Below are 23,650 nucleotides of genomic sequence, written 5' to 3'. Positions count from 1 at the left end.
AATCATGTATGGCTCTCTCAAAAGGTGTGTACAGCAAGGATGATTGTGATAAACTAAAAAGCAAAGACTCAAATCATACAAGACGCTCCAAGCAAAACACATATCATGTGGTGAATAAAAATATAGCTCCAAGTAAAGTTACCGATAGAAGTAGACGAAAAGAGGGGATGCCTTCCGGGGCATCCCCAAGCTTTGGCTTTTAGGTGTCCTTAGATTATCTTGGAGGTGCCATGGGCATCCCCAAGCTTAGGCTCTTGCCACTCCTTGCTCCATAATCCATCAAATCTCTACCCAAAACTTCAAAACTTCACAACACAAAACTTAAAGTAGAAAATCTCGTGAGCTCCGTTAGCGAAAGAAAACAAAAGACCACTTCAAGGTAATGTAATGAACTCATTATTTATTTATATTGGTGTTAAACCTACTGTATTTCAACTTCTCTATGGTTCATAAACTATTTTACTAGCCATAGATTCATCAAAATAAGCAAACAACACACGAAAAACAGAATCTGTCAAAAACAGAACAGTCTGTAGTAATCTGTAGCTAGCGCAAATCTGGAACCCCAAAAATTCTAAAATAAATTTCTGGACGTGAGGAATTTATCTATTAATCATCTGCAAAAATAATTAACTAAATAACACTTTCCAAATAAAAATGGCGGCAGTTCTCGTGAGCACTAAAGTTTCTGTTTTTACAGCAAGATATCAAGACTTTCCCCAAGTCTTCCCAACGGTTCTACTTAGCACAAACACTAATTAAACACAAAAAACACAACCTAAACAGAGGCTAGATAAATTATTTATTACTAAACAGGAGCAAAAAGCAAGGAATAAAAATAAAATTGGGTTGCCTCCCAACAAGCGCTATCGTTTAACGCCCCTAGCTAAGCATAAAAAGCAAGGATAGATCTAGGTATTGCCATCTTTAGTATTAGGAAAGAAAAGAGCAAACTTGCTATCTATAGAATTGATCCTTCTATTTTGATAAAGCACATGGCTATTAATGGTAGAGGAAAGATTAAGTACGTTACGGAAATTTGTATCTAGGCTAGCCTTTATCTCTTTAATAGATTCATTTTGGTAAGAGAGCAAAAGAGATGTAGATTCAACTTTCTCATTCATGGGGTGCCCAAATATGGTTTTCATTTTTTCATAAGTGTCTACAACATCGCCTTCAAGAAAACCTTCTTCAAATGTAGAATCTAAGACATGCTTAAAAGAAGAAGGAAGGGCAATATAAAAGCTTTTTAAGTAAACTTCAATTTGGTATTGAGGCACGTAGCTAGCCCTGATCCTTAATAGTCTATACCAAGCATCTTTCAAAGATTCATCAAGTAAATAACGAAAAATTCCAGAATCATCTTCATCAAAATTATTAAGATTCTCATTGATAACTTTGGTAGGTTTTTCCATAGTATCCATATTTATGAGCTTATCGAGAATAGAATGGTTGTCCAAAGTACTAAAACTCTGGAGAGAACTCCCATCCCTTTTTGATTCAGACATGGCGGAAGAAAGGCGAGCGAGAAGAGAGGGCAAATAAAACGGCAAGGGTGAAGTGGGGGAGAGGAAAACGAGAGGCAAATGGCAAATAATGTAATGCGGGAGATAAGTATTGTGATGGGTACTTGGTATACTGAATTTTGCGTAGACTCCCCGGCAATGGTGCTAGAAATCCTTCTTGCTGTTGGAAATATGCCCTAGAGGCAATAATAAATTGATTATTATTATATTTCCTTGTTCATGATAATCGTTTATTATCCATGCTAGAATTGTATTGATAGGAAACTCAGATACATGTGTGGATACATAGACAACACCATGTCCCTAGTAAGCCTCTAGTTGACTAGCTCGTTGATCAATAGATGGTTACAGTTTCCTGACCATGGACATTGGATGTCGTTGATAACGGGATCACATCATTAGGAGAATGATGTGATGGACAAGACCCAATCCTAAGCATAGCACTAGATCGTGTAGTTCGTATGCTAAAGCTTTTCTAATGTCAAGTATCATTTCCTTAGACCATGAGATTGTGCAACTCCCGGATACCGTAGGAGTGCTTTGGGTGTGCCAAACGTCACAACGTAACTGGGTGGCTATAAAGGTACACTACGGGTATCTCCGAAAGTGTCTGTTGGGTTGGCATGAATCGAGACTGGGATTTGTCACTCCGTGTGACGGAGAGGTATCTCTGGGCCCACTCGGTAGGACATCATCATACTGTGCACAATGTGACCAAGGAGTTGATCACGGGATGATGTGTTATGGAACGAGTAAAGAGACTTGCCGGTAACGAGATTGAACAAGGTATCGGGATACCGACGATCGAATCTCGGGCAAGTATCGTACCGATAGACAAAGGGAATTGTATACGGGATTGATTAAGTCCTTAATATCGTGGTTCATCCGACGAGATCATCGTGGAACATGTGGGAGCCAACATGGGTATCCAGATCCCGCAATTGGTTATTGACTGGAGAAAGTCTCGGTCATGTCTGCATGTCTCCCGAACCCGTAGGGTCTACACACTTAAGGTTCGGTGATGCTAGGGTTATAGAGATATTAGTATGCGGTAACCCGAAAGTTTTTCGGAGTCCCGGATGAGATCCCGGACATCACGAGGAGTTCCGGAATGGTCCGGAGGTAAAGAATTATATATAGGAAGTGCTATTTCGGCCATCGGGACAAGTTCCAGGGTCACCGGTATTGTACCGGGACCACCGGAAGGGTCCCGGGGGTCCACCGGGTGGGGCCACCTGCCCCGGGGGGCCACATGGGCTGTAGGGGGTGCACCTTGGCCTATATGGGCCAAGGGCACCAGCCCCAAGAGGCCCATGCGCCAAGAGAGGAGGGATAGGAAGAGTCCTAAAGGGGGAAGGCACCTCCGAGGTGCCTTGGGGAGGAGGGACTCCTCCCCTAGCCGCACCCTTCCTTGGAGGAAGGGCGAAGGCTGAGCCTCCCCCCTCTCCCTTGGCCCTATATATAGTGGGGAAAGGGAGGGCAACCATACCTAAGACCTGGCGCCTCCCTCTCCCTCCCGTGACACATCTCCCTCCTCCCGCAGCGCTTGGCGAAGCCCTGTTGGAATCCCGCTACTTCCACCACCACGCCGTCTGTTGTTGGATCTCCATAAACCTCTCCTTCCCCCTTGCTGGATCAAGAAGGAGGAGACGTCGCTGCTCCATACGTGTGTTGAACACGGAGGTACCGTCCGTTCAGCGCTAGGATCATCGGTGATTTGGATCACGACGAGTACGACTCCATCAACCCCGTTCTCTTGAACGCTTCCGCGGGCGATCTACAAGGGTATGTAGATCCACTCCTCCCTCGTTGCTAGATGACTCCATAGATAGATCTTGGTGACACGTAGGAAAATTTTGAATTTATGCTACGTTCCCCATCAGTGGCATCATGAGCTAGGTCTATGCGTAGTTTCTATGCACGAGTAGAACACAAAGTAGTTGTGGGCGTTGATTTTGTTCAATATACTTGCCGTTACTAGTCTTATCTTGATTCGGTGGCATTGTGGGATCAAGCGGCCCGGACCGACCTTACACGTACTCTTACGTGAGACTGGTTCCACCGACTGACATGCACTAGTTGCATTAGGTGGCTGGCGGGTATCTGTCTCTCCCACTTTAGTCGGATCGGATTCGATGAAAAGGGTCCTTATGAAGGGTAAATAGCAATTGGCATATCACATTGTGGTCTTTGCGTAGGTAAGAAACGTTCTTGCTAGAAACCCATAGCAGCCACGTAAAACATGCAAACAACAATTAGAGGACGTCTAACTTGTTTTTGCAGGGTATGCTATGTAATGTGATATGGCCAAAGGATGTGATGAATGATATATGTGATGTATGAGATTGATCATGTTCTTGTAATAGGAATCACGACTTGCATGTCGATGAGTATGACAACCGGCAGGAGCCATAGGAGTTGTCTTAATTTATTTATGACCTGCGTGTCAACATAAACGTCATGTAATTACTTTACTTTATTGCTAACCGTTAGCTGTTGTAGTAGAAGTAATAGATGACGTGACAACTTCAAGAAGACACGATGATAGAGATCATGATGATGGAGATCATGGTGTCATGCCGGTGACAAGATGATTATGGAGCCCCAAGATGGAGATCAAAGGAGCTATATGATATTGGCCATATCATGTCACTATTATTTGATTGCATGTGATGTTTATCATGTTTATACATCTTGTTTACTTAGAACGACGGTAGTAAATAAGATGATCCCTCACTAAAATTTCAAGAAAGTGTTCCCCCTAACTATGCACCGTTGCGACAGTTCGTTGTTTCAAATCACCACGTGATGATCGGGTGTTTGATTCCAACGTTCACATACAACGGGTGTAAGACAGATTTACACATGCAAACACTTAGGTTGACTTGACGAGCCTAGCATGTGTACAGACATGGCCTCGGAACACAGAAGACCGAAAGGTCGAGCATGAGTCGTATGGTAGATATGATCAACATGAAGATGTTCACCGATGTTGACTAGTCCGTCTCACGTGATGATCGGACACGGCCTAGTTGACTCGGATCATGTAATCACTTAGATGACTAGAGGGATGTCTATCTGAGTGGGAGTTCATAAGATGAACTTAATTATCCTGAACATAGTCAAAAGATCTTTGCAAATTATGTCATAGCTCGCGCTTCAGTTCTACTGTTTAGTTATGTTCCTAGAGAAAATTTAGTTGAAAGTTGATAGTAGCAATTATGCGGACTAGGATTGTCCTCATTGCTTCATAGAAAGCTTATGTCCTTAATGCACCGCTCAGTGTGCTGAACCTCGAACATCGTCTGTGGATGTTGCGAACATCTGACATACACGTTTTGATAACTACGTGATAGTTCAGTTAAACGGTTTAGAGTTGAGGCACCGAAGACGGTTTTTGAAACGTCGTGAAACATATGAGATGTTTCGAGGGCTGAAATTGGAATTTCAGGCTCGTGCCCACGTCAAGAGGTATAAGACCTCCGACGATTTTCTTAGCCTGCAAACTAAGGGAGAAAATCTCAATTGTTGAACTTGTGCTCAGATTGTCTGAGTACAACAATCACTTGAATCGAGTGGGAGTTGATCTTCCAGATGAAATAGTGATGGTTCTCCGAAGTCATTACCACCAAGCTGCTAGAGCTTCGTGATGAACTATGATATATCAGGGACATATATGATGATCCTTGAGATATTCGCGATGTTTGACACCGCGAAAGTAGAAATCAAGAAGGAGCATCAATTGTTGATGGTTGGTGAAACCACTAGTTTCAAGAAGGGCAAGGGAACAAAGGGATACTTCATGAAACGGCAAATCAGCTGCTGCTCTAGTGAAGAAACCCAAGGTTGAACCCAAACCCGAGACTAAGTGCTTCTGTAATAAGGGGAACAGCCACTGGAGCAGAATTACCCTAGATACTTGGTAGATGAGAAGGCTGGCAAGGTCGATAGAAGTATATTGGATATACATTGTGTTGATGTGCACTTTACTAGTACTCCTAGTAGCACCAGGGTATTAGATACCGGTTCGGTTGCTAAGTGTTAGTAACTCGAAATAAAAGCTACGGAATAAATGGAGACTAGCTAAAGGTGAGCTGACGATATGTGTTGGAAGTGTTTCCAATGTTGATATGATCAAGCATCGCATGCTCCCTCTACCATCGAGATTGGTGTTAAACCTAAATAATGGTTATTTGGTGTTTGCGTTGAGCATAGACATGATTGGATTATGCCTATCACGATACGGTTATTCATTTAAGGAGAATAATGGTTACTCTGTTTATTTGAATAATACCTTCAATGGTCTTGCACCTAAAATGAATGGTTTATTGAATCTCGATCGTAGTGATACACATGTTCATGCCAAAAGATATAAGATAGTAATGATAGCACCACCTACTTGTGGCACTGCCACGTAAGTCATATCGGTATAAAACGCATGAAGAAGCTCCATGTTGATGGATCTTTGGGCTCACTCGTTTTTGAAAAGTTTGAGACATGCGAACCATGTCTATTGGTGTATATGCATGAAGAAACTCCATGCAAATGGACCGTTTGAACTCACTTGATCTTGAATCACTTGAGACATGCAAATCATACCACATGGGAAAGATGACTGAAAGCCTCGTTTTCAGTAAAATGGAACTAGAAAGCAACTTCTTGGAAGAAATACATTTTGATGTGTGCAGTCCAATGAGTGCTGAGGCATGTAGTGGATATCGTTATGTTCTTACTTCACACATGATTTGAGTAGATGTTGAGTATATTTACTTGATAAATCACAAGTCTAAATTATTGAAAGGTTTGAAGTAATTTCAGGGTGAAGTTGAAAGATCGTCGTGACAAGAGGATAAAATATCTATGATATGATCATAGAGATGAATATCTGAATTACGAGTTTGGCACAGAATTAAGACATTGTGGAAATTGTTTCACAACTAATACAGCCTGGAACACCATAGTGTGATGGTGTGTCCGAACATCATAACTGCACCCTATTGGATATGATGCATACCATGATGTCTCTTATCGAATTGCCACGATAGTTTATGGGTTAGGCATTAGAGACAACCACATTCACTTTAAATAGGGCACCACGTAATTCCGATGATATGACACCGTATGAACTATGGTTTAGAGAAACCTAAGCTGCCATTTCTTAAAAGTTTGGGGCTGCGACACTTATGTGAAAAAGTTTCAGGCTGATAAGCTCGAACCCAAAGCGAATAAATGCATCTTCATAGGACACCCAAAACAGTTGGGTATACCTCCTGTCTCAGATTCAAAAGCAATAAGGGATTGTTTCTAGAATCGGGTCCTTTCTCGAGGAAAAGTTTCTCTCGAAAGAATTGAGTGGGAGGATGGTGGAGACTTGATGAGGTTATTGAACCGTCTCTTCAACTAGTGTGTGGCAGGGCACAGGAAGTTGTTCCTGTGGCACCTACACCAATTGAAGTGGAAGCTTATGATAGTGATCATGAAACTTCAGATCAAGTCACTCCCAAACCTCGTGGGATGACAAGGATGCGTACTACTTCAGAGTGGTACGTAATCCTGTCTTGGAAGTCATGTTGCTAGACAACAATGAACCTACGAGCCATGGAGAAGCGATGGTGGGCCTGGATTCCAAAATGGCTCGAGGCCATATAATCTGAGAGAGGATCCATGTATGAAAACAAAGTGTAGACTTTGGCAGAACGGCTCGATGGTCGTAAGGCTATTGAGTATAGATGGATTTTAAAAGGAAGACGGACAATGATGGTAAGTATCACCATTAAGAAAGCTCGACTTGTCGTTAAGATGTTTTCAACAAGTTCAAGGAGTTGACTACGATGAGACTTTCTCACTCGTAGCGATGCTAAGAGTCTGTTGGAATTATATTAGTGATTACTGCATTATTTATGAAATCTTGCAGATAGGATGTCGAAAAATTGTTTCCTCGACGATTTTCTTGAGGAAAGGTTGTATGTGATACAACCGGAAGGTTTTGTCAATCCTGAAAGATGCTAATAAATAGGCAAAGCTCCAGCAATCCTTCTGAGGACTGGAGTAAGAATCTCGGAGTTGGAATGTACGCTTTGATGAGATGATCAAAGATTTTGGGTGTATACAAAGTTTATGAGAAACTTGTATTTCCAAAGAAGTGAGTGGGAGCACTATAGAATTTCTGATGAATATATGTTGTTGACATATTGTTGATCAGAAATGACATAGAATTTCTAGAAAGCATATAGGGTTATTTGGAAAGTGTTTTTCAATGGAAAGCCTGGATTAAGCTCTTTGAACATTGAGCATCAAGATCTATAAGGATAGATCAAAATGCTTAATGGTACTTTCAAATGAGCACATTCCTTGACATGATCTTGAAGGTGTTCAAGATGGATCAGTCAAAGAAGGAGTTCTTGCCTGAGTTGTAAGGTATGAAGTTAAGACTTAAAGCTCGACCACGGCAGAATAGAGAGAAAGGATGAAGATCGTCCCCTATGCTTAAGACATAGGCTCTACAGTATGCTATGCTGTGTACCGCACCTGAAGTGTGCCTTGCCATGAGTCAGTCAAGGGGTACAAGAGTGATCCAAGAATGGATCACAGGACAACGGTCAAAGTTATCCTTAGTAACTAGTGGACTAAGGAATTTTTCTCGATTATGGAGGTGGTAAAAGAGTTCGTCGTAAAGGGTTACGCCGATGCAAACTTTGACACTAATCCAGATTATTCTGAGTAGTAAACTGGATTCGTATAGTAGAACAGTTATTTGGAATAGCTCCAAATAGAACGTGGTAGCTGCATCTAGGAGATGACATCGAGATTTGTAAAGCACACACGGATCTGAAAGGTTCAGACCCGTTGACTATAACCTCTCTCACAAGCATAACATGATCAAACCCAGAACTCATCGAGTGTTAATCACATGGTAAATGTGAACTAGATTATTGACTCTAGTAAACTCTTTGGGTGTTAGTCACATGGGGATGTGACCTTGAGTGTTAATCACATATCGATGTGAACTAGATTATTGACTCTAGTGCAAGTGGGAGACTGTTGGAAATATGCCCTAGAGGCAATAATAAATTGATTATTATTATATTTCCTTGTTCATGATAATCGTTTATTATCCATGCTAGAATTGTATTGATAGGAAACTCAGATACATGTGTGGATACATAGAAAACACCATGTCCCTAGTAAGCCTCTAGTTGACAAGCTCGTTGATCAATAGATGGTTACGATTTCCTGACCATGGACATTGGATGTCGTTGATAACGGGATCACATCATTAGGAGAATGATGTGATGGACAAGACCCAATCCTAAGCATAGCACTAGATCGTGTAGTTCGTATGCTAAAGCTTTTCTAATGTCAAGTATCATTTCCTTAGACCATGAGATTGTGCAACTCCCGGATACCGTAGGAGTGCTTTGGGTGTGCCAAACGTCACAACGTAACTGGGTGGCTATAAAGGTACACTAGGGTATCTCCGAAAGTGTCTGTTGGGTTGGCACGAATCGAGACTGGGATTTGTCACTCCGTGTGACGGAGAGGTATCTCTGGGCCCACTCGGTAGGACATCATCATACTGTGCACAATGTGACCAAGGAGTTGATCACGGGATGATGTGTTACGGAACAAGTAAAGAGACTTGCCAGTAACGAGATTGAACAAGGTATCGGGATACCGACGATCGAATCTCGGGCAAGTATCGTACCGATAGACAAAGGGAATTGTATATGGGATTGATTAAGTCCTTGACATCGTGGTTCATCCGATGAGATCATCGTGGAACATGTGGGAGCCAACATGGGTATCCAGATCCCGCTATTGGTTATTGACCGGAGAACGTCTCGGTCATGTCTGCATGTCTCCCGAACCCGTAGGGTCTACACACTTAAGGTTCGGTGATGCTAGGGTTATAGAGATATTAGTATGCGGTAACCCGAAAGTTGTTCGGAGTCCCGGATGAGATCCCGGACGTCACGAGGAGTTCCGGAATGGTCCGGAGGTAAAGAATTATATATAGGAAGTGCTATTTCGACCATCGGGACAAGTTTCGGGGTCACCGGTATTGTACCGAGACCACCGGAAGGGTCCCGGGGGGTCCACCGGGTGGGGCCACCTGCCCCGGGGGGGGGGCACATGGGCTGTACGGGGTGCGCCTTGGCCTATATGGGCCAAGGGCACCAGCCCCAAGAGGCCCATGCGCCAAGAGAAGAGGGATAGGAAGAGTCCTAAAGGGGGAAGGCACCTCCGAGGTGCCTTGGGGAGGAGGGACTCCTCCCCTGGCCGCACCCTTCCTTGGAGGAAGGGCCAAGGCTGCGCCTCCCCCCTCTCCCTTGGCCCTATATATAGTGGGGAAAGGGAGGGCAACCTTGGCCCTTCCTCCAAGGAAGGGTGCGGCCAGGGGAGGAGTCCCTCCTCCCCAAGGCACCTCGGAGGTGCCTTCCCCCTTTAGGACTCTTCCTATCCCTCTTCTCTTGGCGCATGTGCCCTTTTGGGGCTGGTGCCCTTGGCCCATATAGGCCAAGGCGCACCCCCTACAGCCCATGTGGCCCCCGGGGCAGGTGGCCCCACCCGGTGGACCCCAGGGACCCTTTCGGTGGTCCCGGTACAATACCGGTGACCCCGAAACTTGTTCCGGTACAATGGATTTCGACGGAGCCCTATTTAAAGTGAATGCGGCAGTCTCTAAAGCGTAGCCCCCAAAAGATAGCGGTAAATCGGTAAGAGACATCATAGATCGCACCATATCTAATAAAGTGCGATTACGACGTTCGGACACATCATTACGCTGAGGTGTTGCAGGCGGCGTGAGTTGTGAAACTATTCCACATTTTCTTAAGTGTGTGCCAAATTCGTGACTCAAGTATTCTCCTCCACGATCTGATCGTAGAAACTTGATCTTCCTGTCACGTTGATTCTCAACCTCACTCTGAAATTCCTTGAACTTTTCAAAGGTTTCAGACTTGTGTTTCATTAAGTAGATATACCCATATCTACTCAAGTCATCAGTGAGGGTGAGAACATAACGATAGCCACCGCGAGCCTCAACGCTCATTGGACCGCACACATCAGTATGTATGATTTCCAATAAGTTGGTTGCTCGCTCCATTGTTCCTGAGAACGGAGTCTTGGTCATTTTACCCATGAGGCATGGTTCGCACGTGTCAAATGATTCATAATCAAGAGACTCTAAAAGTCCATCAGCATGGAGCTTCTTCATGCGTTTGACACCTATGTGACCAAGGCGGCAGTGCCACAAATATGTGGGACTATCATTATCAACCTTACATCTTTTGGTACTCACACTATGAATATGTGTAGCGTTACGCTCGAGATTCATTAAGAATAAACCATTCACCATAGGAGCATGACCATAAAACATATCTCTCATATAAATAGAACAACCATTATTCTCGGATTTAAATGAGTAGCCATCTCGAATTAAACGAGATCCCGATACAATGTTCATGCTCAAAGCTGGCACTAAATAACAATTATTAAGGTTTAAAACTAATCCCGAAGGCAAATATAGAGGTAGCGTGCCGACGGCGATCACATTGACCTTGGAACCATTCCCGACGCGCATCGTCACCTCGTTCTTTGCCAGTCTCCGCTTATTCCGCAGCCCCTGCTTTGAGTTACAAATGTGAGCAACTGCACCGGTATCAAATACCCAGGAGCTACTACGGGTACTAGTAAGGTACACATCAATTACATGTATATCATATATACCTTTTGTTTTGCCGGCCTTCTTGTCTGCTAAGTATTTGGGGCAGTTCCGCTTCCAGTGACCACTTCCCTTGCAATAAAAGCACTCAGTCTCGGGCTTGGGTCCATTCTTTGGCTTCTTCCCAGCAGCTTGCTTGCCGGGCGCGGCAACTTCCTTGCCGTCCTTCTTGAAGTTCTTTTTACCCTTGCCCTTCTTGAACTTAGTGGTTTTATTGACCATCAACACTTGATGTTCCTTCTTCACTTCTACCTCTGCTGATTTCAGCATTGCAAATACCTCAGGAATGGTCTTTTCCATCCCCTGCATATTGAAGTTCATCACAAAGCTCTTGTAGCTTGGTGGAAGCGACTGGAGGATTCTGTCAATGACCGCATCATCCGGGAGATTAACTCCCAGCTGAGTCAAGCGGTTATGTAACCCAGACATAGTGAGTATGTGCTCACTGACAGAACTATTTTCCTCCATCTTACAGCTAAAGAATTTGTCGGAGACTTCATATCTCTCGACCCGGGCATGAGCTTGAAAAACCATTTTCAGCTCTTCGAACATCTCATATGCTCCATGTCTCTCAAAACGCTTTTGGAGCCCCGGCTCTAAACTGTAAAGCATGCCGCACTGAACGAGGGAGTAGTCATCAGCACGTGTCTGCCAAGCGTTCATAACGTCTTGGTTCTGTGGGACAGGCGGGTCACCTAGCGGTGCTTGTAGGACATAATCTTTCTTGGCAGCTATGAGGATGATCCTCAGGTTCCGGACCCAGTCCGTATAGTTGCTGCCATCGTCTTTCAGCTTGGTTTTCTCTAGGAACGCGTTGAAGTTGAGGACTACGTTGGCCATTTGATCTACAAGACATATTGTAAATATTTTAGACTAAGTTCATGATAATTAAGTTCATCTAATCAAATTATTCAATGAACTCCCACTTAGATAGACATCCCTCTTCTAGTCATCTAAGTATAACATGATCCGAGTCAACTAGGCCGTGTCCGATCATCACGTGAGACGGACTAGTCAACGTCGGTGAACATCTTCATGTTGATCGTATCTTCTATACGACTCATGCTCGACCTTTCGGTCTTCTGTGTTCCGAGGCCATGTCTGTACATGCTAGGCTCGTCAAGTCAACCTAAGTGTTTGCATGTGTAAATCTGTCTTACACCCGTTGTATGTGAACGTTTGGATCAAACACCCGATCATCACGTGGTGCATTGAAACAATGAACTGTCGCAACGGTGCACAGTTAGGGGGAACACTTCTTGAAATTATTATGAGGGATCATCTTATTTACTACCGTCGTTCTAAGTAAACAAGATGCAAAACATGATAAACATCACATGCAATCAAATAATAAATGTGACATGATATGGCCAATATCACATAGCTCCTTTGATCTCCATCTTGGGGCTCCATGATCATCTTGTCACCGGCTTGACACCATGATCTCCATCATGATCTCCATCATCGTGTCTCCATGAAGTTGCTCGCCAACTATTACTTCTACTACTATGGCTAACGCGTTTAGCAATAAAGTAAAGTAATTTACATGGCGTTTCTCAATGACACGCAGGTCATACAAAAATAAAGACAACTCCTATGGCTCCTGCCGGTTGTCATACTCATCGACATGCAAGTCGTGATTCCTATTACAATAGCATGAACAACTCATACATCATATATAGATCATTCATCATTCATCACAACTTTGGCCATATCATATCACAAAGCACTTGCTGCAAAAACAAGTTAGACGTCTTCTAATTGTTGTTGCAAGTTTTACGTGGCTGAATTAGGGTTCTAGCAAGAACGTTTTCTTACCTACGTGAAAGCCACAACGTGATTTGTCAACTTCTATTTACCCTTCATAAGGACCCTTTTCATCGAATCCGCTCCAACTAAAGTAGGAGAGACAGACACCCGCCAGCCACCTTATGCAACTAGTGCATGTTAGTCGGTGGAACCGGTCTCACGTAAGCATACGTGTAAGGTTGGTCCGGGCCGCTTCATCCCACAATACCGTTGAAGCAAGATAAGACTAGTAGCGGCAAGAAAGTTGACAACATCTACGCCCACAACAAATTGTGTTCTACTCGCGCAAGAAGAACTACGCATAGACCTAGCTCTGATACCACTGTTGGGGAACGTTGCAGAAAACAAAAATTTTCCTACGGCTTCACCAAGATCCATCTATGAGTTCATCTAGCAACGAGTGATCGGATGCATCTACATACCTTTGCAGATCGCGAGCGGAAGCGTTCAAAGAACGGGGATGAGGTAGTCGAACACGACGTGATCCAAATCACCGGAGATCCTAGCACCGAACGGACGGTACCTCCGCGTTCAACACACGTACGGTCAGCGTAACGTGTCCTTCTTCTTGATCCAGCAAGGGGAAAGGAGAAGTTGATGAAGATCCAACAGCACGATGGCGTGGTGGTGGATGCAGTGCGTCACAGTAGCAGGGCTTCGCCTATACTACGAGAGAGAGATGTAACAGGGGAGAGGGAGGCGCCAAAAGGCTGAGGTGTGATGTCCTCCATCTCTCCCACTATATATAAGGGTGTCTAGGGGGGAGCCGGCCCTAGGAGATCCAATCTCCTAGGGGGGTGGCGGCCAAGGGGTGGGGGGCTTGCCCCCCAAGCAAGGGGGCGCCCCCCTTTAGGGTTTCCCCCAAACCCTAGGCGCATGGGACCTTTTGGGGCTGGTGCCCTTGGCCCATATAGGCCAAGGCGCACCCCCTACAGCCCATGTGGCCCCCGGGGCAGGTGGCCCCACCCGGTGGACCCCCGGGACCCTTCCGGTGGTCCCGGTACAATACCGGTGACCCCGAAACTTGTCCTGATGGCCGAAATAGCACTTCCTATATATAATTCTTTACCTTCGGACCATTCCGGAACTCCTCGTGACGTCTGGGATATCATCCGGGACTCCGAACAACATTAGGGTTACTGCATATACATATCTTCACAACCCTAGCTTCACCGAACCTTAAGTGTGTAGACCCTACGGGTTCGGGAGACAGGCAGACATGACCGAGACGACTCTCCGGTCAATAACCAACAGCGGGATCTGGATACCCATGTTGGCTCCCACATGCTCCATGATGATCTCATCGGATGAACCACGATGTCGAGGATTCAAGCAACCCCGTATGCAATTCCCCTTGTCAATCGATATGTTACTTGCCCGAGATTCGATCGTCGGTATCCTAATACCTCGTTCAATCTCATTACCGGCAAGTCACTTTACTCATACCGTAATGCATGCTCCCGTGACCAGACACTTGGTTACTTTGAGCTCATTGTGATGATGCATTACTGAGTGGGCCCAGTGATACCTCTCCATCATACGGAGTGACAAATCCCAGTATTGATCCGTGTCAACCCAACAGATACTTTCGGAGATACCCATAGTCTACCTTTATAGTCACCCAGTTACGTTGTGACGTTTGGTATACCCAAAGCACTCCTACGGTATCCGGGAGTTACACGATCTCATGGTCTAAGGAAAAGATACTTGACGTTGGAAAAACTCTAGCAAACGAACTTTCGATCTTTATGCTATGTTTAGGATTGGATCTTGTCCATCACATCATTCTCCTAATGATGTGATCTCGTTATCAATGACATCCAATGTCCATAGTCAGGAAACCATTACTATCTGTTGATCAACGAGCTAGTCAACTAGAGGCTTACTAGGGACATGTTGGTGTCTGTTATTCACACATGTATTACGATTTCCGGATAACACAATTATAGCATGAATAAAGACAATTATCATGAACAAGGAAATATAATAATAATGCTTTTATTATTGCCTCTAGGGCATATTTCCAACAATAATGTGTGTAGCAGGGAAGATATCGCCATCTCTTGGTTGTTATGTTGACAATGAAAGTATACCGTTCAAAATATTATTCACCTCTATTTCAAAACTGAGCTAGCTCCGGCACCTCTACAAATCCCTGTTTCCCTCTGAGAAGGGCCTATCTATTTACTTTCATGTTGAGTCATCATCCTCTTATTAAAAAGCACCAGTTGGAGAGCACCGCTGTCATTTGCATTCATTATTGTTAGTTTACATTGAGTATGACTTGACTGGATCTCTTTTACCATGAATTACAATGTCTAGTCAGTCCTTGATCTTTAAAGGTGCTCTGCATTTATGTTTTGCGGTCTCAGAAAGGGCTAGCGAGATACCATGTTGTTATATCATATTATGATTGTTTTGAGAAAGTGTTGTCATCCGAGATTTATTATTATTGCTCGCTAGTTGATTATGCCATTGATATGAGTAAACATGAGACCTATGTGTTGTTGTGAATATGGTTAGTTCATAATCTTTGCTGAAAACTTGAATGCTGGCTTTACATATTTACAACAACAAGAGCAAACAGAGTTTGTAAAAGTTTTTCTTTATCACTTTCAGTTTATCAACTGAATTGTTTGAGGACAAGCAAAGGTTTAAGCTTGGGGAAGTTGATACGTCTCTGTCGTATCTACTTTTCCAAACACTTTTGCCCTTGTTTTGGACTCTAACTTGCATGATTTGAATGGAACTAACCCGGACTGACGCTATTTTCAGCAGAATTACCATGGTGTTATTTATGTGCAGAAACAAAAGTTCTCGGAATGACCTGAAACTTCACGGAACGTCTTTTTTGAAATAATAAAAAATCCTTACATAAGATGAAGACCAGGGGGCCCACACCCTAGCCACGAGGGTGGGGGGCGCGCCCCCTACCTCGTGGGCCCCCTGGAGCTCCTCCGACCTCGACTCCAACTCTATATATTTGCTTTCGGGGGAAAATAAAGGAGAAGGATCCATCGTGTTTTACGATACGGAGCCGCTGCCAAGCCCTAAAACCTCTCGGGAGGGCTGATCTGGAGTCCGTTCGGGGCTCCGGAGAGGGGAATCTGTCGCCATCGTCATCATCAACCATCCTCCATCACCAATTTCATGATGCTCACCACCGTGCATAGGAATTCCATCGTAGGCTTGCTGGACGGTGATGGGTTGGATCAGATTTATCATGTAATCGAGTTAGTTTTGTTAGGGTTTGATCCCTTGTATCCACTATGTTTTGAGATTGATATTGCTATGTCTTTGCTATGCTTAATGCTTGTCACTAGGGCCCGGGTGCCATGATTTCAGATCTGAACCTATTATGTTTTCATCAATATATGAGAGTTCTTGATCCTATCTTGCAAGTCTATAGTCACCTATTATGTGTTATGATCCGTTAACCCCGAAGTGACAATAATCGGGATACTTACCGGTGATGACCGTAGTTTGAGGAGTTCATGTATTCACTATGTGTTAATGCTTTGGTCCGGTACTCTATTAAAAGGAGCCCTTAATATCCCTTAGTTTCCGTTAGGACCCCGCTGCCACGGGAAGGTAGGACAAAAGATGTCATGCAAGTTCTTTTCCATAAGCACGTATGACTATATTCGGAATACATGCCTACATTACAGTGATGAATTGGAGCTAGTTCTGTGTCACCCTAGGTTATGACTGTTACATGATGAACCGCATCCGGCATAATTCTCCATCACTGATTCATTGCCTACGAGCTTTCCATATATTGTTCTTCGCTTTTTTACTTTTCCGTTGCTATTGCTATCATCACTACAAAATACCAAAAACACTACTTTTGCTACTATTATCTTTTGCTACCATTACCACTACTATCATATTACTTTGCTACTAAATACTTTGCTGCAGATATTAAGTTTCCAGGTGTGGTTGAATTGATAGCTCAGCTGCTAATACTTGAGAATATTCTTTGGCTCCCCTCATGTCGAATCAATAAATTTGGGTTGAATACTCTACCCTCGAAAACTGTTGCGATCCCCTATACTTGTGGGTTATCAGTGAGCCTCAAGCTAGACGTCCTTTTCACGTTTTTACTCTTCTTTCTGCTCCGCTTCTTCTTCCTCTCGCCTCCTGCTGATTCCATCTCGTCTCCCGCGCTACGAGTTCGCCAGCGTTAAGGGCGTGCCCCCTTGCTGCTTGCACAAGCACCTCCTCCCCCTCCGCTGCAAGCATCTCCTCTCCCCCATGAAACCTAAAAGCTACCCCTCCATGGTGCTGCAACCGACACCATCGACGACCTTTGGGACTGCCATCTCCCTCCCCAGGTGGATGTGCTAATTTGGCACTCCGTCCTCCTCATCATACTGTGGAATATTTGGGATTCCACGAACGCTATGACTTTCAAGCAACAGAGTCACCACAACATCTTCACCCTCAAGCGAATCATCGACGACCTCATACTCTGGACGCACCGGATCAAGAAGCCAGAGCATAAACAGGCCGCCTCCTCATGGTGCTCCTATCTCTCATCACGTCTACACATGCTTATGTAATTCACCTTTGTAATCAGACAAACGTTCGGTTACAAAATTGAGAAATGTATTCAGGTGGGGAGCTCCCCCCGGTGATTTTTCAAAAAAAAGAAGAAGACGACCAAAATATGCGGTTAGCCATTGCTCAAAACATTAAAGCTGCATAGGGTGATCGAGCAAGTTACAACCAGTGTCACCAAAAGCTTCAATTGATGGAACCAATCTTGGGGGGTGTTGGCACTATGCAAATACGAAATCTTCAACCGGCGATGATAAAGGCTTCAACCGGCGACGAGAAAAGCTTCAACCGGCGACGAAATAAGTTCCAACAATAGACAATGCAAATTATGGGTGACGAAGAAAGCTGCAACTGTTGGTGACAAAAGCTACATACGGCAATGGAAAAAGCTTCAACCATTCATGTCACAGCTTTGACCTGCGACGGCAGATGCCATTTTTGTTGCATCCATCGTCTTTTTTTGCTATGACCCGCGTTGACATATGCTGCAACCATTCATGATGATGATCCCAACCTGTGACGGCGGCGACAACATTTTGCTGCATCCATCGTCGTTTTTCGCCATGACTGGCGTCGATGATTGCTTCGACGGGGGCTCGTCATGGGAGGTGGAGCTGCAAGGATTTTGGGAGGTGGAGCTGTGAGGCTATTGGACAAGTTCTTCCAATGACAGCGATGGACAGATAAGATACATCGACGGCCTCCACGTTTTTTGCGGCGACGACCTTGGGTGTGGGCGTGGCGAGTAGCGGTGCTCCAAGCGGCCGGCGACGGGGTCGTGTGCCGTCGTTTGCTACGAAAGGTGAGCCCCAAGGTGCTACAAGCTGGAGGACACGAGGTGATTTTCAGGCGTCTTCTGTCATGCGCGTGGGAAGGAAGCTTCACTCGCGGGAATCGTTTTCAGATTGGAGGAAGAAGATAAGGCCTAAGCGGTTCAGATGGTGCCAATCCGACGGGTGCTAGGCGACCGGCCGAAATGTTGGGCCGGCGCACCGGCGCCCAATACTGCCCCTGTTTGTTTGAGCTTTTGCTTATGCTTTTGTACCTTTTTCACTTTGACCAAAAAAACCATAAAAGCTCCTAAATAGGTGCTTTTATAGCTCTTATGGCTTTTGAAGCTAAATATTGTTATATTGATTCATCAAAAGCCAAAAAAGCTCTAAAAGCATCTACTTAGAGCTTTTATGGCTTTTTAGCCAAAGTGGAAAAGCTGCAAAAATAGAAGCAAAAGTCTAAACAAACAGGGCCTAAATAATTTTGGTTAGATATATAGTCCTGCCAAAATTCTCAGAACTGTTTTTAAGGCATTTTGGATTCATTCAATGCAATTTCAGGGTCCTTGCCCTTTATTTAATATTTTCCGAGGCTTCTGAAAATTCCGTCGACTCAATTTTCTTTGAATTTAACATGATGCATGGATAAAGATACAACTATTTGCAAAGAATTTATAGGGATGTGACAGCAAGTTGACACGAGGTGGCGGCTTTACTTGTTAAAACATGACAACTTTGTCGTAGTTTGTTTTTTGGCAGAAATATTGTCATGTTTATCAATCTCGCGTGAACTAAAATTGTCATAAAAAACGATCGGATGGTCATGCTTAAAATATGAACGTTCGAGATTTATCATTTTCGTATTTTTTAAATAATCATGATGAGTTGTCTACATTTTGTTCTACTTTTTTTTACATTTTGTTTTACAATAAATATGAATTTATGCTCCATAATACTCCCTCCTCCGTCCTACTCGCTCCATTCCAAAGTACTTGTCTTAGATTTGTCTAGATACGGAAATATCTAGCACTAAAATGAGTCTAGATACATCCGTATCTAAACAAGTCCAAGACAAATAATTCGGAACGGAGAGAGTATAATGTAAGATGTTTTTTGATAGTGTACTAGTGCCAAAAAAACGTCTTACATGATGAGGGAGAAAAAAAAAGCCATTACTGTATCCGTGTGGACACGGTTGTGCTCGCACAGAGGCCCAAGCCGGCCGTGCGGCCTCCGCACTCGCCATGGCGAGAGCGTGCGTGCCAGACCGCCGCCGCCACCACCCTCGTGGAGGAGCGCTCGTTGCAACGGCCTTCGCCGCAGCCGCCACATGCTGCTGTCGCTGGATGAGCATCACCGCCGCCGCATCGCGCCTCTCGGCAGCAGCCAGCAGGTTACTGTTTACAAGGTTTGTGTTTTGTGCAAATAACTCTGCAGCCATACCTACAGTTTATAGTTTCAGAGAAGTGCACAGAACAATTTTATTGCTCCCTCCGATCCATATTAATTGTCTCTGGTTTAGTACAAAGTTAACGATTAATATGGAAACCAGAGACAATTAATATGGATCGGAGGGGTACCAGATTACATTCTCGAATTATTTTCCTACTAGATTATAAGCGGACGAGAAGCCCTACCTGAATATATTTCTCATACCTGCAAAGCAGCAGAAAAATCCCACTGCATAGGGGGGGGGGGGGTACAAGTGGTAAGGTTTCAGATTACAGGGGAATCAGAGGTTCTAGGTAGGGGATCCAGGCCAGCATGCCTCCCTGTTCGTGAGCTTCAGTCTACTGTCCTGGTACAATTGACTATGAAAGTAGCCTTAAAGACGATCAGAATATTCTATCACAACAACCCCCTAACTAGATCATCTTTATTAAAAGAAAACCACTTGGGGTCCTTTATTTTTTGCATGAAAAATACCACTTTGAATGATCTCATCAGTTAACTATACTCTGATTTGCATCAAATGATCTATTGAAGTTGTGGGGGCATAACCAGCTCATCTGCCCACACCAAAAAACTTATTTAATTTTGTCTCAAATTCTTCTCTTGGTTTGAAGTTGGCTGCTAAGTACAGAGAATAGGCGGAAGTAAAACCATATATACAATGATAAAAATTGAAGTTTCAGTTTATTATCTATCATTCTGATGGATAATGCTGTGCGCCATCCACAGATACTGCATAGAAGCCATCTTTGTTGTGATATGATAGGAAAGTCAATAAGCTTCTGTCCAGTGTCCACCATTTTGTGTCAAGAAGTTGTCTTCTCTCTATGCCTCATGGAGTAGTGCACAAATTGCGCCAGATTCAGTAAGCTAAGAGCAGCCATCATCCAGAAGAAATAGTCCAAGTGCCCTTTATTCAGATTATCCGGGATCCATCCAGGCGCACCACCGTGCTTCGTGGCCACCGCAACGACACTAAATACGAGTGCGTTGAAGTAAGCCGCGGACGCAACTGCAAGCTGCGAGAATGCTGCACAAAGGCTCTTCATGGTGTAAGGGGCCTCATCGTAGAAGAACTCCACCATTCCGATTCCTGCGAAAACCCCAGCTGTACCTTGCATTACATATGCAGGAACTTGCCACAGAATGCTCACTGGCACAGGCACATTCTGGTCTGCCAGGCCACTGGCTTGCGCGATGGCCAGCCTTTTCATCTCAAGCATTGCTGAGTACACCATGGTCAGCATGGACAGTGCAAAGCCAATTCCAAGGCGCTGCGTCTGCGAGAAGCCCTTCGCCTTGCCGGTATAACGCCGCACGAGTGGCACTAGCACGGATTCGTAGATGAAAACCCCAATTAGGACGCTGAACACGGTGACAATAGAGAGGGAGGCAGGTGGGATTGCGAACTGGCCGACGTGGTTGTCCATGACCATCCCCTGCTCGATAAATGTCGATGCGCTCTGCCCAGCGACTGAGTAGAAGATCACGAACGACGCCCAGACGGGTAACATCCGTAGCAGTATCTTCAGCTCCTCAACTTGGGTCACTGTGCAGAGACTCCATGAACACATCGGCAACGCCGTGCATGTCTTGTCTAACGGGGGCAGCACCGCGGCAGCCTTGTCTAGAAACCTGAAGAATGCAATCACATAATTATAACTTATATATAAGAGGTAAGGTCTCGCACTTTAAGTTTACTCATAGATGCAGTTTCTAGATATCGTTTTGTAGCAAATTTTCTGACGAAAATGCCTTTTGGAGCTCGGCCTCCATGGAGGCCGGTTTTTGAAAAACACAAAATTCATGAAAATTCATATTTTTACAATTCAAAAAAATCTGAAAAAAATTACAGATATACATGGAGGCATAACACACATGTGTGTAAATTTTTAGGACGAAATACGTTGAAATGAAGGCTGTGCAAAAAAGACAAATCTGAGGCTTTTTAACACATGTTACTATTCATCCTCAAAGTTCAGAAATTTGTCTTTTTTGTGTAGGTCGCATTTCGAAGTATTTCATCTTGAATTTTTACATGCACATACATTTCATCCGTGTATAGTTGCATATTTATTTTCAGAATTTTTTGAAGTCAAAAAGTTTGAATTTTGAATTTTTCAAAAATAAAGGGCTCCATGGTGCTCGGTCACCAAAACGCCCTACTCATTTTCTGATATCTTTTGTGCTTGCAAAAAAGATGTCACACCTCACAATTGCACAAAAAGATGTCATAGCTCAATGAAATAACTTGTTTCTAAATGTCAAATTTAGACTATGGATTGATTTTAGTAATGCAATAATTGAAGTACCTGAATTGATTCGTATGCTGAATATTGTGACTTGATTCAGGTGCTGATGACGAACTGGTCGGCTCGTACAAGGACGATATATCATCTGGCAATTGCACATGCCACTTCCTGACGGCCGCAACAAGCACCTGACAGATGCTCGTGAATGGGCTTGCTCTCAGTTTCCTGAACCTGTACACTCTGGAGCCACCAACAAACACTGCTAGGCCCAAGGCCATGAGCACCGTTGGGATCGCGAAACTGAGCCCCCACCAACCATTGTCCTGCAGCCAAACAAGCAGTGTGCTCGACAGAAGGGAGCCGAGATTGAGCAGGAAGTAGTACCACTTGAAGAAGGAGCCCTTCTTCTCCAGCTCTGTTAGGTCCCTGCTGTCGAACTGGTCGGCGCCGAAGGCCGACGCGCAGGATTTGATGCCAGCGCTCCCAAGCCCGGCAAGATAAAGTCCTAGGTACACCACCACAGCATGATGAACATCACCATGGTAGTAGGATGTCGGGACTGATGCTGAGACCGTGAGCACGAGCATCCCCTGTCAAATTTGCAGTGTTGAGAGTCGCAATTATCATTATAGAGATCTGGTGGGTTAGCCGTGCTGTGCTAGCCGTACTTACAATGGTGTAGACCGGAAGGGAAACAACCATCGTCCAGTATCTTCCCAGATATGTGTCAGCCAAGAAGGCCCCAATAAGTGGCGCGAGGAAGCATGCGCCAACCCAGGCAGAGACATCCCGCGCGGCGGCGACCTTGCTTTCGTGGAGCACCGTGGTGAGGTAGGTCACCAAGTTGGACGCGATTGCAAAGAAGGCGACGCATTCGCAAAACTCGACGCCTGAGATGCGTTGAGGGGGTCAGCAGCAAAAAGAGAAGAAGAGAAAAAACAGGAGCAGTTTGCATGAGTGAATCGCTCTTGTCTGGTACCTAAAATCATGTAGCACGCCCTCCAATTGCCTGTGTTGTGCTTCAGAGCAGGCTGATTGTTGATGTCAACAGATCCATCGCTGGTGTATTCTGAACCTACATCCTACATCACAGTACCAGGACATCCATTTTGGAAAATTGAAACTGTAAATCTCTCGCGGAGGACTGACAAGGAGTAAGAGAAGAAGAGAAGTGGAGTGTAAGACAGTATACCTGATTAAGCAGCGGTTGCAGATGTAGCAGGGGCCTCTCCTCGGCTGCTGCTGCTTCCATGTCTGCTTACAAGATGGAGCAGAAGGAGGGTCGAGGAAAGGAGCTCGGCATCGCCTAAAAGTTACCTGCATGTGCTCTTGTCTACTTTTGGTCTGAAGACTGGTAGGTTGCTTCCAAATCAGTGGTAGGGTCACTAAGATATATGGTAAAAAGGTGGCAAGTTCATTCCAAATCAAGGGATCGCGTGTGTTGTGACTGCATTTTCTTTTCTGGTGAGTGAACTATGATTGAAGGGTCGATTTTAGCTACAGACCACAGTGGTGTCTCCATTCGCCTACATCAGGACCCACGCCCATGACATA

The 23,650-nt window shown here is 44.5% G+C and overlaps 1 protein-coding gene across 1 annotated transcript; it reads right to left on the bottom strand.

The window, feature by feature from the left end:
* Window positions 1–20,370: 20,370 nt before the first annotated feature.
* Window positions 20,371–23,541, bottom strand: LOC123087273 (protein NRT1/ PTR FAMILY 8.3). Its single transcript, XM_044509243.1, has 5 exons — window positions 23,289–23,541; window positions 23,076–23,178; window positions 22,769–22,986; window positions 22,157–22,686; window positions 20,371–21,479 (listed from the first exon to the last, which is right to left on the bottom strand). Exons 1-5 carry the CDS (start codon window positions 23,346–23,348, stop codon window positions 20,651–20,653), a joined length of 1,740 nt encoding a protein of 579 aa, XP_044365178.1. The 5' UTR covers window positions 23,349–23,541; the 3' UTR covers window positions 20,371–20,650.
* Window positions 23,542–23,650: the final 109 nt, after the last annotated feature.

The sequence above is a fragment of the Triticum aestivum genome, chromosome 4A (assembly GCF_018294505.1).
Source record: "Triticum aestivum cultivar Chinese Spring chromosome 4A, IWGSC CS RefSeq v2.1, whole genome shotgun sequence".
NCBI lineage: Eukaryota > Viridiplantae > Streptophyta > Magnoliopsida > Poales > Poaceae > Triticum > Triticum aestivum.
The sequence above is the reverse complement of the archived record's forward strand: the minus strand, read 5'-3'. Positions and strand labels throughout refer to the sequence as shown.

Excerpts from the sequence above, each read along its gene's own strand:
- LOC123087273 (XM_044509243.1), bottom strand. The coding sequence starts at position 23,348 with ATGGAAGCAGCAGCAGCCGAGGAGAGGCCCCTGCTACATCTGCAACCG. Across the intron at positions 22,687-22,768 it reads CCCTTCCGGTCTACACCATT|GGGATGCTCGTGCTCACGGT; the intron begins GTAAGTACGGCT and ends CAAATTTGACAG. Across the intron at positions 21,480-22,156 it reads CAGCATACGAATCAATTCAG|GTTTCTAGACAAGGCTGCCG; the intron begins GTACTTCAATTA and ends TGCATTCTTCAG.